The sequence below is a fragment of the Canis lupus genome, chromosome 6, assembly GCF_003254725.2.
Source record: "Canis lupus dingo isolate Sandy chromosome 6, ASM325472v2, whole genome shotgun sequence".
In the NCBI taxonomy this organism is placed as follows: Eukaryota; Metazoa; Chordata; class Mammalia; order Carnivora; family Canidae; genus Canis; species Canis lupus.
In genome coordinates, this window is record NC_064248.1 from 41244598 (window position 1) to 41258858 (window position 14261).

The following is a 14261-nucleotide window of genomic DNA, read 5'->3' on the forward strand; positions in this document are numbered from 1 at the left end:
CCGTCTCGCGCGGGAGAGCTGCCAGCCACTGCGTCCTGCACGCCAACACCCTGCGCCCGCCCTCAGCTCGTGGCCCTGGCCCCCCCCAGCCGGCGCCCCCCATAACCCCCCCAGCCGGCGCCCTCTCCCCCCAGCCGGCGCCCCCCTGCTCCCCCCCAGCCGGCGCCCCCCATGCCCCCCCCAGCCGGCGTCCCCCCTGCTCCCCCCCAGCCGGCGCCCCCCATAACCCCCCCAGCGGCGGCCCCAGGCGTCTGCGGTGAGCTGGGCTCGGCCACCTGCTCGGCTCTGGGCCCCGCCGGCCCTTTAATTGGAGTTCGCTGCCGGGCCAGGTGCGGCGCTGCGGGGCGCGGGGGGCGGTGCGGCTGCGGGCGGCGGCGGGGCGCTCGGTACGCGCCGCCCGCGGGACTGCAGAGCCGGCTCCGGCTGGCCGCCCGCACCCGCCCGCCACCGCCGCTCGGCCGGCGCTCGCCGTCGCCCAGGAGCATGGAGGCCCCGGGTGCCCGGCGGGAAGGGTAAAGCCGAGTCGGGGCGCGGGGCTGCGCGCGGGGGCTGCGGGACCGGGCGGCGCAGCCTGCAGCGCGGCGGGCTCGGCTGAGTCGGGGCGGGGGGGGGGGGCGCCGGCTGGGGGGGCACCCGCTGGGGGGGCACCGGCGGGGGGCGGGGGGGCGCCGGCGGGGGGGCAGGCACCGGCTGGGGGGGCGGGGGGCCGGGGGACACCGGCGGGGGGCGGGGGCCGGGGGGGCACCGGCTGCTGGGGGGGGGGCGCCGGCTGGGCTCGGGCTCGGGCCCGGGGCTGCGCACGGCGCGGGCGGAGCTGCGGGGTGACGGCAGAGCCGGGTGTGCTCGGCGGTGCCGGCGGCTGGGACCCGAATCGCGGGGGGCGCCGGCCTGCCTTCCCGGCCGCGGCTGCGGATCCAGGGGCTCCGCGGCGGGGCAGGGCCGTCCCGCTCCCTGGCCGCGCCGCGGAGGACGACGCGGAGGTCGGGCAGCGCCCCCCACGCGGACCCTGGCGGCCAGGGTCACCCCTCGCTGTGAGGGCGGCGCGGGGCCCCGGCCCGGACCCTCCCCGCCCCGGACCCTCCCCGCCCCGGGGCGCGCTCGGCCGGCAGGGGGCCAGACCGGACGCGGCTGCTGCCGGGCTCCTCGGGCTCCTCGGGCTCCTCGGGCTCCCGGGGTCCCCGGCCGTGGCTGCCAAGCTCCCCGAGCCCCGGCTCTGCGCTCCTGCCGCGGGGACGCGAGGCTGTGCCGGGGCAGGATCGGTGGCCCCAGATCAAATGCCACCCTGCTCGGAGGGAAGCCTACAGGCCGGCGACCCCCTAGGGACAGCAAGTCCTGGGACCAGGCCGGCCAGCCTCGCTGGAGTCGACCTTCCTGTGTGAGGAGCCTCCCTAGATGGGCTCGGATGGCCTGTGCGTGGGGACCTGGGGCCCCGGCCGGGCCAGGGATGGGGGGGGGCGTTCTTCCTCCCCCTGGGCCCTGCGGGGTTAGAGCCCGCGGTCGGTCGGCTGGGCTGGGGAGATGCCCCAGCCTGACCTGGGGGTGGGAGGGCTTGGCCCAGATTCCCTCCTGACGGCTGGTGAGGACCAAGGACGATGGGACTGGGCCCAGGGAGGCCCCCGAGGAGGCAGGCCCAGCCAAGCCTGAAGGCTTGTTCCCTGGGAGAAAATGCTTCCAGCTAATGGAAGCCTGCCCAGAGGAGGCTGGGAGGCTGAGGGCCAGGTCTCAGGTACGACACCAGCACGGAAGGTGGGCATGGAAGGGAAGCCTGGCGACCCCTCCTAAATCTTGGCACCAGCCACCCGAAAGCCCTGGTTCCACCTTGCTGCTGTTTTTTCCAGGCAACGTCACACCTCTTGAGGACAGCCAGGAGGACTCCAGCTTTTGCTGAGCTTCACATCTTGCCTCCTTCCTTCCATCTTACTCCAGACCCAAGTGTGGCGGTCCTCAAGGCCCTTGTGCCCCTGGCCAGGCGCTCCACTGCCCTTCCAGGCCAGCCCAGTTCTGGAGCTCACCTCCAGGACCTGGAGCCTGCCCTCCTGCCCAGAATGACTCACCATTATTTCTCGCTCAAGTGAGAAGACGTGATGGGCAGTCGGGCTGCCTATTTGTGTATCTAGGATTCCCACAGTATCTGATCAGCCCTTCGAGGAAGAGAGCTTCAGGTTCCTGCCTTGCCAGGTAAATCAGTCTCTTATTTAATAACAGCCGTGTGTAGAGTAACTGGAGAGGGGGCCGTGAGGGAGACCCAAGCCCAAGATCCACCACTGTGAATTCCTCCCAGGGTGCAGGTATCTGCAAGACATTAGTTCAGTGCCTGGGAGAGGGCTCCCTTTCAGCCTCTAGTATGGGGCTCTGCTCTATGACACCTGCACTCCTGTGCAGTGCAGAGGGGGGGCCCTGTACCAGCCACCTTCCCCCAGCACAGGGCAATCCAGAGCTTTCTCGAGAGACCGCCACCCGCTTGCCTCTGATCCCCAGCCAGGTTACAAGGTGAACGTAAGCTTTGCTTTTTGATGATGGTGGTGGCAGTGGTGGTGATGGGGATGCCCATGGCGGTCATGTTTCCGAGCTCTTGGCTGAGAGAGAGGAGTCAAGGAGCAGCAAGGCAGGTCAGGCTGCCAATGCTGAGTGGTCTCACCTCCTTAACTGCCTCTGTCTTTCAGCCAAGCCGGGCTATCTCTCTGGCCCTCAGAGAGCCATCAGGGCTCTCCTGCAGGAACCCAGGCCAATGCTCCTGTGTTTCCTGGGGCCGTAAGCAGCACCCTGAGCTCCCTGCCACCAGGCAGCTGGAAGGCATAGCGTGAGATCCTTCTCTCAGTCCCCATTATGACAGTGGCCACTGGAGAGCCAGCGGACGAGGCTGCCGCCCTCCCCGGGCACCCGCAGGACACCTACGACCCCGAGGCAGACCATGAGTGCTGTGAGAGGGTGGTCATCAACATCTCGGGGCTGCGTTTTGAGACCCAGCTCAAGACCTTAGCCCAGTTTCCGGAGACCCTCTTAGGGGACCCCAAGAAGCGGATGAGGTACTTTGACCCCCTCCGAAACGAGTACTTTTTCGATCGGAACCGCCCCAGCTTTGATGCCATTTTGTACTACTACCAGTCCGGGGGCCGGCTGAGACGGCCTGTGAACGTGCCCTTAGACATTTTCTCCGAAGAAATTCGGTTTTACGAGTTGGGAGAAGAAGCGATGGAGATGTTTCGGGAAGATGAAGGCTACATCAAGGAGGAAGAGCGTCCTCTGCCCGAAAATGAGTTTCAGAGGCAAGTGTGGCTTCTCTTTGAATACCCAGAGAGCTCTGGGCCTGCCAGGATTATAGCTATCGTATCTGTCATGGTGATCCTGATCTCGATTGTGAGCTTCTGCCTGGAAACCCTGCCCATATTCCGGGATGAGAACGAGGACATGCACGGTGGCGGGGTGACCTTCCACACCTACTCCAACAGCACAATCGGGTACCAGCAGTCAACTTCCTTCACCGACCCCTTCTTCATCGTAGAAACCCTCTGCATCATCTGGTTCTCGTTTGAATTCTTAGTGAGGTTCTTTGCCTGTCCCAGCAAAGCCGGCTTCTTCACTAACATCATGAACATCATTGACATTGTGGCCATCATTCCCTACTTCATCACCCTGGGGACGGAGCTGGCTGAGAAGCCAGAGGATGCCCAGCAGGGCCAGCAGGCCATGTCACTGGCCATCCTCCGTGTCATCCGGTTGGTAAGAGTCTTTAGGATTTTCAAGTTGTCTAGACACTCCAAAGGTCTCCAGATTCTAGGTCAGACCCTCAAAGCCAGCATGAGAGAATTGGGCCTCCTAATATTCTTTCTCTTCATTGGGGTCATCCTTTTCTCTAGTGCTGTCTATTTCGCAGAGGCCGATGAGCGAGAGTCCCAGTTCCCCAGCATCCCGGATGCCTTCTGGTGGGCAGTCGTCTCCATGACAACTGTAGGCTATGGAGACATGGTTCCAACTACCATTGGGGGAAAGATCGTGGGTTCCCTGTGTGCAATTGCAGGTGTGTTAACCATTGCCTTACCGGTCCCCGTCATAGTGTCCAACTTCAACTACTTCTACCACCGGGAGACGGAGGGGGAGGAGCAGGCCCAGTACCTGCAAGTGACGAGCTGCCCAAAGATCCCATCCTCCCCTGACCTGAAGAAAAGTAGAAGTGCCTCTACCATTAGTAAGTCTGATTACATGGAGATCCAGGAGGGGGTAAACAACAGTAACGAGGACTTTAGAGAGGAAAACTTGAAAACGGCCAACTGCACTTTGGCTAATACAAACTATGTGAATATTACCAAAATGTTAACTGATGTCTGATTGAAACCTATTAACGTACTCTCAGCTCCATGGAACTAATGCAGATACTGCATAATAGCCTGCATTGTAGTAACATGTTCTACAGTGTGTATCTGGTTCTGCATGGAAAGCAATAGTCGTGCAAGTGACTTTTGATCTTTTGATTTTTGATTTAGAACACAGAATATCTATCCATGGCTTTCATGCAAATCTTCATCACCGGCTTAGGGGTTTCCAAACAGGGGAGTCACCAGTGGAGCCAGAATCTCAGAAGGACACATGGGCGGGGGGGGTCCACCTCACATTGAATACATAACCCACCACATCTGTGCCACCTTCCTTTCCTAATTAAATGCACACAGCACCCCAAGAGACACACCCGACCCTTCCCGAGCATCCTCCGCCACCACTCCACTCCCCACTGGGCCCCCAACCGCCTCGTCCCGTATGAGCCCACCTCCCCCTTCCCAGAGGAAAACCATGATGGCTTAGCTTGAAAGCACTGGTAGTGATTCAAAAGGTCATTCCCATTTTTGCATTGAAAAGAACACACAGTCCTGTGTATTGGAATTACTTTCTGTGTCACGGGCTGGGGTTTGTGAACTGCAGTTGCCAAGTAGATGCTCTGGAGGCTGGTGTTTCATAACGGAAAATGCTGCATTTGGTTTTTCTCTGCGGTGTGGCTGTGAGGGAACCCCAGGGGGAGGGACCGCCTATATGACCGAATGTGAGCTGTCAAGTTGCACGTTTGCTCTTAGGCCTATGGGGAGAAGCTAACCAACCAAGGGACCTCTCCGCTTCAGATCTCACCATCCTTGCAGGCTTCAGGGTCACAAAACACGTCTGACTTCTTCGTTATACTGGAGTTTGCAGACGTCTGCTTTCCTCGTGCTGTGCCAGCTGCTCTGGCCCCGCAGTGCAATTACCAGTGACGCGATAGAGCTGCATGGGTGTTTGCTGCATGAATCTCAATATTTAAAACACAGGAGATAACCTATTTTCTTAGTAGCCTAACACAGTATTCATGTTTGGCGTCTTCGTAGCCCCGGAGTGGCATTGACCTAGGGGTTGGTGTCCCCCCCCACCACGCCCCCCATCGGAGGACAAAAGCCCTCAGTCGGAAAAAAAAAAAGAGACTACTTGGAAGGAGGAACCAAAGCCTCTGGCTCTCCAGCCCACCCCGTCCCTTATTCTATCTTCCACGTGGGGGCACAGACCTCCACAAAGCCTGGAAAGTGAGCAGGAGAGCAGCGCCTGAACCCCTCACGTAACTGCACCTTAAGAATTAACCTAGTCACGGGCATGACTCTATAGCTGACCAGGGCCTCTGGTCCCGAGGACAGGCGGATTTGTGGATCCAATGTATAAAAATACCTATTGAGTATCTTTCACGAGTCCCTCTGCCTAGCTAGCTATAGAAGAAATTGCGTTTGAACCTTGTATAAGCTTATGCAATATTTCTGACACAGGGCAATTTATGCATGTGTTTGACTATGTGCACTAGCGTATGTATGTATATACTGAGTATTATATACATACATACACGTGTGTGTATATGTAGATATGCACACATGCACACACACACATACTTATATATATATATATGTATATATTCATTCTCTGGAGTTCAGGTTCAGGAGCAAATCCACTGCTTGGTGGCTTGGTTGTCTGAGAGGCCTAATGGGTTAATTTATCTCATTGATAACCCCACTGGGACTGGGTTTGCCGCCGTTGCCTCAGACACTCCAGTCTTCATGGATTCTTAGATGTTAGAATTGTCCTTCTGCCCTCCATGTGCTGCAGCTTCAGTTTGCCATGGCTGAAGCTCGTCTTACCGAGTGCACAAGGGCCTGTGGCCCTCACAGCTCCAGCTGCCCTGGGCCAGACCCACCCCAGGCCTCCTCTCTACAGCCCATCATGTTAATCATCTCTCTTCCCGTCTTTGCCCGCTCTCTTTGGTTTTTCTTGTCATTTGGCTCTGCATCAGTCACTTTAATGACCCTTTTCCTAAAGAGCCAGAATGGATGCTTGAAACCAGGGATGCGAGGAGGAAGGCTTCCAGGGACCCAATGCCTCAGGTCTAGACTTGAAGGAAGCTTCCTCTGTGTGGAAACTTCTGAAGTCCTGGACGAAGGGATGGAGATGCTAGATGATCCACAGGCATCCTTTCAATTGCCAGTCTCAAACTCTCTCCCCATTGAACTGGCAATCAGAGCTGCTTTTAAACAAACCAAAGGGTGGGCAGAGAATCATTCACTGGCCTGGGACAGATTGAGAGTGAATGAGCCCTGCACCACCTACGGGTGGAGTTCAGGCTGGCCCTGGGATGGGTTGAGTTGGGGAGGCTTTCGCTTCACAGACTGGCTCCTTTGCCTTCCCACATAACAGCTTACATTTCCCAAACACAGTGAGTTGTGTGGTCCAGGCCACCAAGTGGTGGCTCTAGGCCTCGCCTCACCGTTGGCTATTTAGCACCTACAGTTACCTTGGGGGGTGGGGCACCAGCTCAGGGTGCTAGGCCCAGGGTGCTCATTAGTTCCTGGTCACCCACTTCCCCAGGGATCTGCAGGACACCCCATGCCCAGTGCGATGCCCCTGTGCTTCTCTTCCTCTCCTTCATGGGAGGTGGTGCTGAATTTCCAAGACGTGGGGTAGGAAGGGCACAGACCTTGGGAAACAGATGGTAAAACAGCCCATACCCAAGGCCTTGGTAAGTGGGGAGATCTATCCCTGTGTCCTTGACCTGGGGATTATAAAATACCCACAGGTGTAGGCACACATGTATGCACACCCACGGCAAAACAGATATACTGTTGCCACACACAAATATAAAACATGCTATGTGAAATGCACAGAGGCCAGCTAATGAAAAGGGCATACACAGATGACAGAGAACTACACTGGTATCCAGAATATGCACATTCGGTACAAACCTGGAACATACTCACCAATACAGAACATAACACAGAAGACCTACATACACCACACACAAAGACACAATGACAGCTCAGAGGCAAATGCATAAAAACCACATGAACACAATGGATATGAGTACACAGTACACCAAGGATACTTTATATTGTTTCTGCCCATAAAACACATACAAACTCAGTTTATACACCTAATGCATTTATTTACTCATGTGAGGCACACAAAATCCAGCACACACACCCAAGCACATACGCACACAATTCACATGGATTATGTACATGTGCACGTGTACTCAGATCCATCTCTCTGCCCCCAAAGCTATAAATTAGTAGTAGGCACAAACAAAAGATGAGATTTCATCACCTTTCCCAAGCCTGCAGCCACACCCTTCAGTAGCCTTCAAGAAGCCTCTTTCTCTACCCTCTTTCTTTCACCTCCAGATTTCAGAGAAGTAAACTCTGAGGTTTATTGTTAGGCAGATCTCCGATTAAGACTGGGAATCTCATAGGGCTTCTACTTATTTACCTTCCTCCCACCAGAAATGTGGGTGTGGGAAGACCTAGGACAACCAGCAGCCTATTTCACTCCTTGCCATGCCCTATCCTTCAGAGCGAGTCCACATAGACAATCCTCTGGCCCAGGCTCCCCTGTTCCCAACCCCTGGGATCTCTAGATTCAGCTCCATTCTCTTGAAAGCTAGGATGGCCCAAGAAAGTGCAGGGTTCTGAGCCCAAAACCAGAGTGAAGATGCCCCAGCATCCTGTCAGTCCACAGACCCTAATGCCCTTCCATCCTCAATGACTTTATCAGGGTGGATCTGAAAGTCAAGACCACGCATAGACTTGGCTCTGAAAACGAGCCACCCTTTCCTTGCTTGTGGCATTTCACTTGCTCTTGGGCCTAAGCCCAGTGGGGTCAACCCTTGAGTCCCCTCTATGGTTGCTTGATGCCAGGCATGCTCCTCTCCTTTGCCAGGCCTCTACCTGGACTCCCTGCCTCCCATCTAATTGCTAGGCCTTGTGGAAATGCACACTAACTCAGCTTACCTAAAACATGATTAAGGACACAGACCTCATGCCACAGGAGCAAGCGATCATTTTCCAGACAGCCTGATTTTTATCCTATATTCTAAGGCCAGATTTAAATGCTTTGTAAGGTTCCTCACTGTTTTGGGTGGCGCACAGAGCTGCTTCCTCCCACTGGTAGGACTGGCTGAGAGCTGAGTGCTTTTCTGGCCAAGGCATCACCGTGGATGGAAGTTGGGAACTGAAGTCAGGCATCAGCTCGGGCATCTTGGTTTCGCTCCTGTGGCCCTCCCAGGCGGGTCCCACGATGGCCAGAGCACCCCGTCTTCACGGAGGAATGGGCAGCAGCAGGGAATGGACGCGTGGGCTCGACTGTGCACGTTCAGTGCAAGATGCCGGGCCTTCCGTGAGCTTCCAAGTGAAGGTAGCAGTTTCCCTTTCGGCTTCAGCAGGTGTCTCCATGAGCTCAAACTTTCAAGTAAGTTGGAGTTTTCAGGAGGCTAAAGAGAAAGAAGTCCAGAAAAGGCGGAGAGATGACCAGGAAGAGAGGGTCCTCTTGCTGTGTAAACTTTGCAAGAGCTGAAACCTAACTGAGGACATAATTAGGGCCCTGTGCTTCCTGAAGCTTCTGTGGTGTCTGACACGCTGTCTTCCTTCCTCTCGGCTTCCCTCTGTCCCTGTCAGCTGGGCTTCTGAGGATGGACTAGTGTGTCCCAGGAGGTTAGCCTCTTGAAAGGAGTGTGCCTCCAGGCCCCATTGGCTTTGTGTGAGAGTTTTGTGGGCCTGTGTGCTCGTGTGGGGAGGGCTTCAGGACCGGCTTGTCCTATCTGCTGTCCCTGGATCTCTCCATCATCGCGGTGGACTTGGCCAACTTCCTTCCTCAGAGTCAGCCATAGAGTATCAGCACTGAGCCATGTTGGGGGAGGGCAGCCCCCTGAAGAGTCTCAGGCTGGGGGTTTAGTGCAGCCCGCAGTAATGGAGGAAAGATTTGGAGGCTGACTTTCCCCAAAGGAGACCTTAGGACAGTTTGCAAACTGCACGTGAGGGTGGCACCAGAGCCCCCGTGGCAGGCAGGAAGAGCACAGGACTTTGTTTACCCAGGAGTGGGGATGGTGAGCTCTGCTCTACCTCTGGCTCTCCTGGGGCCCATTATTATAACAGCCTCCATCTGGGTGATGGCTGCCTGGTCTGAGAGGCTGGTCCACACGGGCTGTAACACCTGGGGTGCTCCTTGGCACAGTGGAGATCCCCCACCCTCTGCAAAGTGTCCATTGCCAGGTTTGAACTCAAGACCTTAACCTCTAACATTGTTAGCCACCTGAGTCAGCTAGCAGGGTGCTGGATGCCGGGAGGTATCCCTGTGGCTCCCGTGACCGTCATCCTTGTCTTCAGAGTCAGCCCTGAAGTGTTGGTGTGTTTCCCCACCAAAGCAGCAAGCAGGTTTCGGTGGAGGCGGAGCCTCTGCAAGCTGGGCTGGGTCTCTTCCCTAAAATGATCTGGTTCCCTTTTCCTTTCTTTCTGCTTCCCTTCCCACCAAAGCTCAGCTCCATCTCTCATAGTTTGCGTTTGAACATTTTTAACAAGGAAAAGTGCAATACAATAAATCGTGACTGTTTTCTTTAGCAATAGCTATTTCAAAACCATGTTCTCAGGACCGAAAAGGGATAGTACCTGGATTATCAGATAATACCCTTGGCTTCTGGGCACTAGATCACTGTCTGTGGTTCCCTCTTCTTCCTGCAAGTCCACGCAATTCCTGCCCCCGGGGGCTCTGACCCTCCTTTGGAGTGTACACATAGGCTGAGGTGCAGCGCGGGCGGGCGGCAAGGAAGGGCCGCGAGAAGGCCTTCTTGGTCGCGCTCTTTCCCACAGGCACATCTCTCTGTCCCTGCGGGCCCCTCGGTCCCCCTGTCCCTCCCAGCCGCCCCTCTCTGCCAGCTCTCACAGGGCATTCTCACCACCCATGAGGCGCTGCAGCCTTCAGTGCGGGCGACCTCACGCCAGCCCATCTGCCTGTCAGTCAGTCTGGCAGGGTATAATGGGACCCCGCGGGAAAGCACTTACCAACAGATAAGAATAAAGCATCCTGAGCCATTACAGAAGATCATTTCCATGCACTAAAAGCCATTACTTAATCCATTTGTCTCCCCTCCCCCCCCCCCGCCCCCCTCCCTGGGGAGACAGACGTTGGGGGAATGTGGCCTGGAGCATCCTACCTGGGATAGGTAGCCTGGGCACATCTGGGGAGTTGCCCTCTGGCTGTCCTTCAAAAATAAGCTGACTCGCTTAACCAGAGGGACTCCTTGAGAGCTGTGGAGGGAAGCAAGTTATTGAGGGTAGACGTCTACAGGGATAGAAAGTGGGTGGTTAGGGCATGACGTTGGGGAAGCAAAGGCCCCACCACCCACTACTGTGCGCAGTTGCACATGTATTTGCACACATAACTGGGAGCTTCAGGAGAAACCCCCTCTCCTGAAGAAAGAATCTGTGAGGTTAAATATTCAGACTGGACAATCAGGAAGGCTGGCAACCCCAGGGTCCTATTGCACCCTTCTCAGTCTACCTTGCTCTATACACGTGTGTACAGCGAAACCTCAGTTAACTGATGGGAAAATCCTCAGGGAAGGGAGTGTCCCGACTGCTTTACAACCATGGTTGTTTGAGTGGGAATGGGACGCCACGTGTGGGTTCAACCTTTGCTGTTGAGAAAAAACAAAAACAAAAACAAACCCATTTCCTAAGTAGGTCAGTATAAACTTTCCTGCCTTAGCAAGTAGAGAGTTTGGAGACGACAGAAGACCTTGCATTGCTCAGGGTCAACACTGTAAACCTCAGTGCTCATCGTGCGGAAGTGCAGACGGAAGAGACCAAAGAGACGGGCTGAACGTATGCTGGCTGCAAGGCATTCCCAGAAGTTGGCCATCTGGGTGCGTCCTGGCTCATCAGATAATGCCCTTGCTGTCATTTGCCTCTTCCTACAGAAAGTAGAGTAAGAGAACGTAATGCCTGCGGTAACTGAGGTTTTGGTTACTTGGTCCTGAGTTATCAGAGGTTTTCCATATATACATATATCTGTGTATATATATGTATAGTATATGTATATATGTATACCGTTGTTTCAAAAATTATACAGTGACTGATCCCCTTAGCTTCACTGATGTGGAATAAATTTGGCAACCCGAGGAATAAACGGCGTTTATTTGAATTTTTAAACGACCTTCCTTTGCATTCTTACCACCTCTCCGGTTCAGCTCTTTTGCTTCCACGTAGGAACCTCTCTAGAAGGCAGTTCTTTCCTAACAAACGATTGGGCTCCAGGATCACCTCTTTCCCATCCCTCCCAGGTGGCTGCCTGACTTGGGGATAAAAGGGAAGTCTGATCTAAGGGCCAGGTGCTTTTTCCTTTGTTCCATCTGCCCTGGTTGGCTGTAACCTCATCACTGAAGCCAAAAAAGTTATTCCAAACTTTTGGATCTGGCGGGGTGGAAAGCTCGAAGACACGGCGGCCCAGGACTGATCTGTTAGGCTTTCTTTGTCATGGGTGGTGTCCTAGGCTTGAATTTCAAGAGATGTATGAGTGAAGCTTTTGATGAAGAACTAAAGAACATCTCTGTCCCACGGAAGGCAAGATGTGTGATAACCAGTGGCACTAACAAAGCCACCCCGTTGTTGTCCTGACTGAACGTAGTTTGTGGGTACGGGCTGCGGAGCAGCTGTGAGTCACTGGCCTCTCTGGAGAAACAGCTAGCTCTGGGCTGGCCACACTCTGCGCCTCCACCGTCCCCAGCATCGTGTTAGAGCCGTGGGAGAGGGCTCCAGCCTAGCATCCCGCACTCGGCTGTGTGCAGCCTGCCTGGATGGGGGCAGGGGGCAGTCCTCACTGCTGTCTGGGGCAGGCGGGGCACTGCAGGGCTGCCTGCTGCCAACCCCCGTTCGTGGCAGCCTCCAGTCTAGCCGAGCTGGCCAAGATCAGGCAGTGGAAGCCCATCCCAGGCGTAGCGTGACCGGCGGGCAAACCGGGCCGTGGCGGCAGCATGCCCGGATGGCCTCCTCTTAACGCTGCGTGAACCTTGGCGTGGAAACAGATAGAACTCTTTCTGCTCCTCTGCACTCCTAAAATAGTCAGAAATGTTCCAGATGAGTTTACAGCTGAGAACTCCCTGCATCATTCCAGGGATGGATGCACAGGGCAGGTGTGATTACATAATAATGTGGACAGCTGCTGCATCATCGAGGTAATTGAGGGCAGCGTAGACACGGCTGTGCGCTAGGACTGCGGTAGCTACCCAGAGGACTCAGTCCTGTGTCTCTCCCCAGCCCTTGTGAGAGGCAGGCGTGAAGCCCTGCTTCTCCCTAAAAAGGACTCCCGAGACACTGGCTGCCTTGTTTGTACAAGGGCCGCTAGAGAAAGCGAGAGGCAGGGCTGGGAGGAAGGGAATCTTCGGGGCTCGGGTGGCTACCAAGCACTTTCCACGCCTGCTGCTGACGCAACTGCCTTGCTCTGCTCCTGAAGTGCAGGGCAAGGCCCGTGCCCCGCCAGGTGCGGCTGGAAAGGGGCAAAGGGCTGCGGGCAGGACATGGGGGAGAGAGCAGGCGCAGCCCGGCTACCGCTGGCGCGCGGCATGTCAGCCCCGGAGGCCCTGAACATGCTCTGTGCTTGCCCCAGTTCCGCCTTCACGTGGGATCCGCGACCCAGTTTCCTTTTGTTGTCGTGCTCGGATGATTCCTTCATTTGAAGGGCCCCAGGAAGCGGGAGAGTCCCATGATCGAGCCCCAGCCTGCTGAGCGAACGGTGCCCCGGCCAAACTGGCCTCAGCCTGGGTTTCTGCACCCCTGCACCCCTCTCTCCACTAAGGGTAATCTCGGAACGGTGGGAATTAATGTGCCAGAATCAAGGCGGATTCTCCACTTTCAGCAGGCTCGCAGCTGCAACGCTCCGGAGTGCCCAATGCTATTTCCTCCTCTAGACCTGTGTGCTTATGTGCTGATACAGGCTGTCTCGGGAGAGTTTATATATTGCGCGCGCGCGCACACACACATACACACACACACACACACGCACACGCACACACACACACATATAACATGTGGAAATGGCCGCTCACTTAGGCTCATGCAGCACAGACTCTAATTAGGGTTTGCACTGGCTTCCTCGGGCCCGTGCATGACTCCGCAGCTGCCCTCCGGTGTCCTGTCTCTAACGATTGCTGAAAACTCAGAAAAACGGAGGCACATAAATAATCCTCCCTGGGATCAATAGGAGAAGGAACTCCAAGGCTGACGGTAAAGCTTCGTAAGGATGATGCCGAAAGGGAACCGGGGTCTCCATGGTGATAAGAGGCTGGGGGCCAATGGGAGCTGAAGGCGGAGCAGGGCTGGCGGGGAAGACTCATGGGAGTCGGGAGGCGTTTAACTATTTGTTCGCTTCGTGAAAATGGAGACACCAGCTGTAAGTGCATTGCACAGGGTGTGTAGGTATTATCATTCCTGCTGACATTTTCTGGAAGTTTTTGTCCCCACCAAAACTGCCCACCCAGGACTTCTGCAGCTGAGAGTTCCTGTGTCAGTAGGGTCTGATATTTGTACATAGGTTATACATACGTGTGTACATACATGCCTCAACGAACATCGCCTGCCTACCTGTTCATGGGTGTACATAGACCTCATAGAGCTCCACAATCTTTTGTAAATATCAACACAAGTAAATAGGTATATAAATATATATATTACTGAGGATTTATTTTAACATCATTCTGTGTGAAATGAAAAAATAAAATAAAATTTTTGACACACATTGGTTGTCTCCACCTTCTTGCTTGCTTGACCGAATTACTGTCCCTACAACATCCCTGTGAGCTCGCCTCACCCTCACCCCAGTTTCTGCGGCCACGAGGGCCCCACCAGAGACCAAGGCAGTCTGGAGAGGGCTCCCCTGGTTGCATCTGAGGCCACCTGGGCCTCGTGCCCACCCACCCTTGCCCGGAGGCCCAGTGCACATGA

General features: G+C 55.6%; 1 protein-coding gene across 3 annotated transcripts; it reads left to right on the top strand.

The window, feature by feature from the left end:
* Positions 1-382: 382 nt before the first annotated feature.
* On the top strand, positions 383-14055 carry KCNA2 (potassium voltage-gated channel subfamily A member 2). 3 transcript variants are annotated; one of them, XM_025417284.3, is made up of 3 exons: positions 383-512; positions 1839-2178; positions 2664-14055. In XM_025417284.3, the coding sequence occupies exon 3, from the start codon at positions 2827-2829 to the stop codon at positions 4324-4326; it is 1500 nt and encodes a 499-aa protein (XP_025273069.1). In that variant the 5' UTR covers positions 383-512; positions 1839-2178; positions 2664-2826; the 3' UTR covers positions 4327-14055. The 3 variants fall into 3 exon arrangements, with proteins under 3 accessions (XP_025273069.1, XP_048966952.1, XP_025273070.1); XM_049110995.1 differs by lacking the exon at positions 383-512 and adding an exon at positions 1158-1409; XM_025417285.3 differs by lacking the exon at positions 383-512 and adding an exon at positions 1158-1375.
* The last annotated feature ends 206 nt before the right edge of the window (positions 14056-14261 follow it).

What these genes read in the sequence shown, in the direction of transcription:
- KCNA2 (XM_025417284.3), top strand. Translation starts at nt 2,827, where the DNA reads ATGACAGTGGCCACTGGAGAGCCAGCGGACGAGGCTGCCGCCCTCCCC.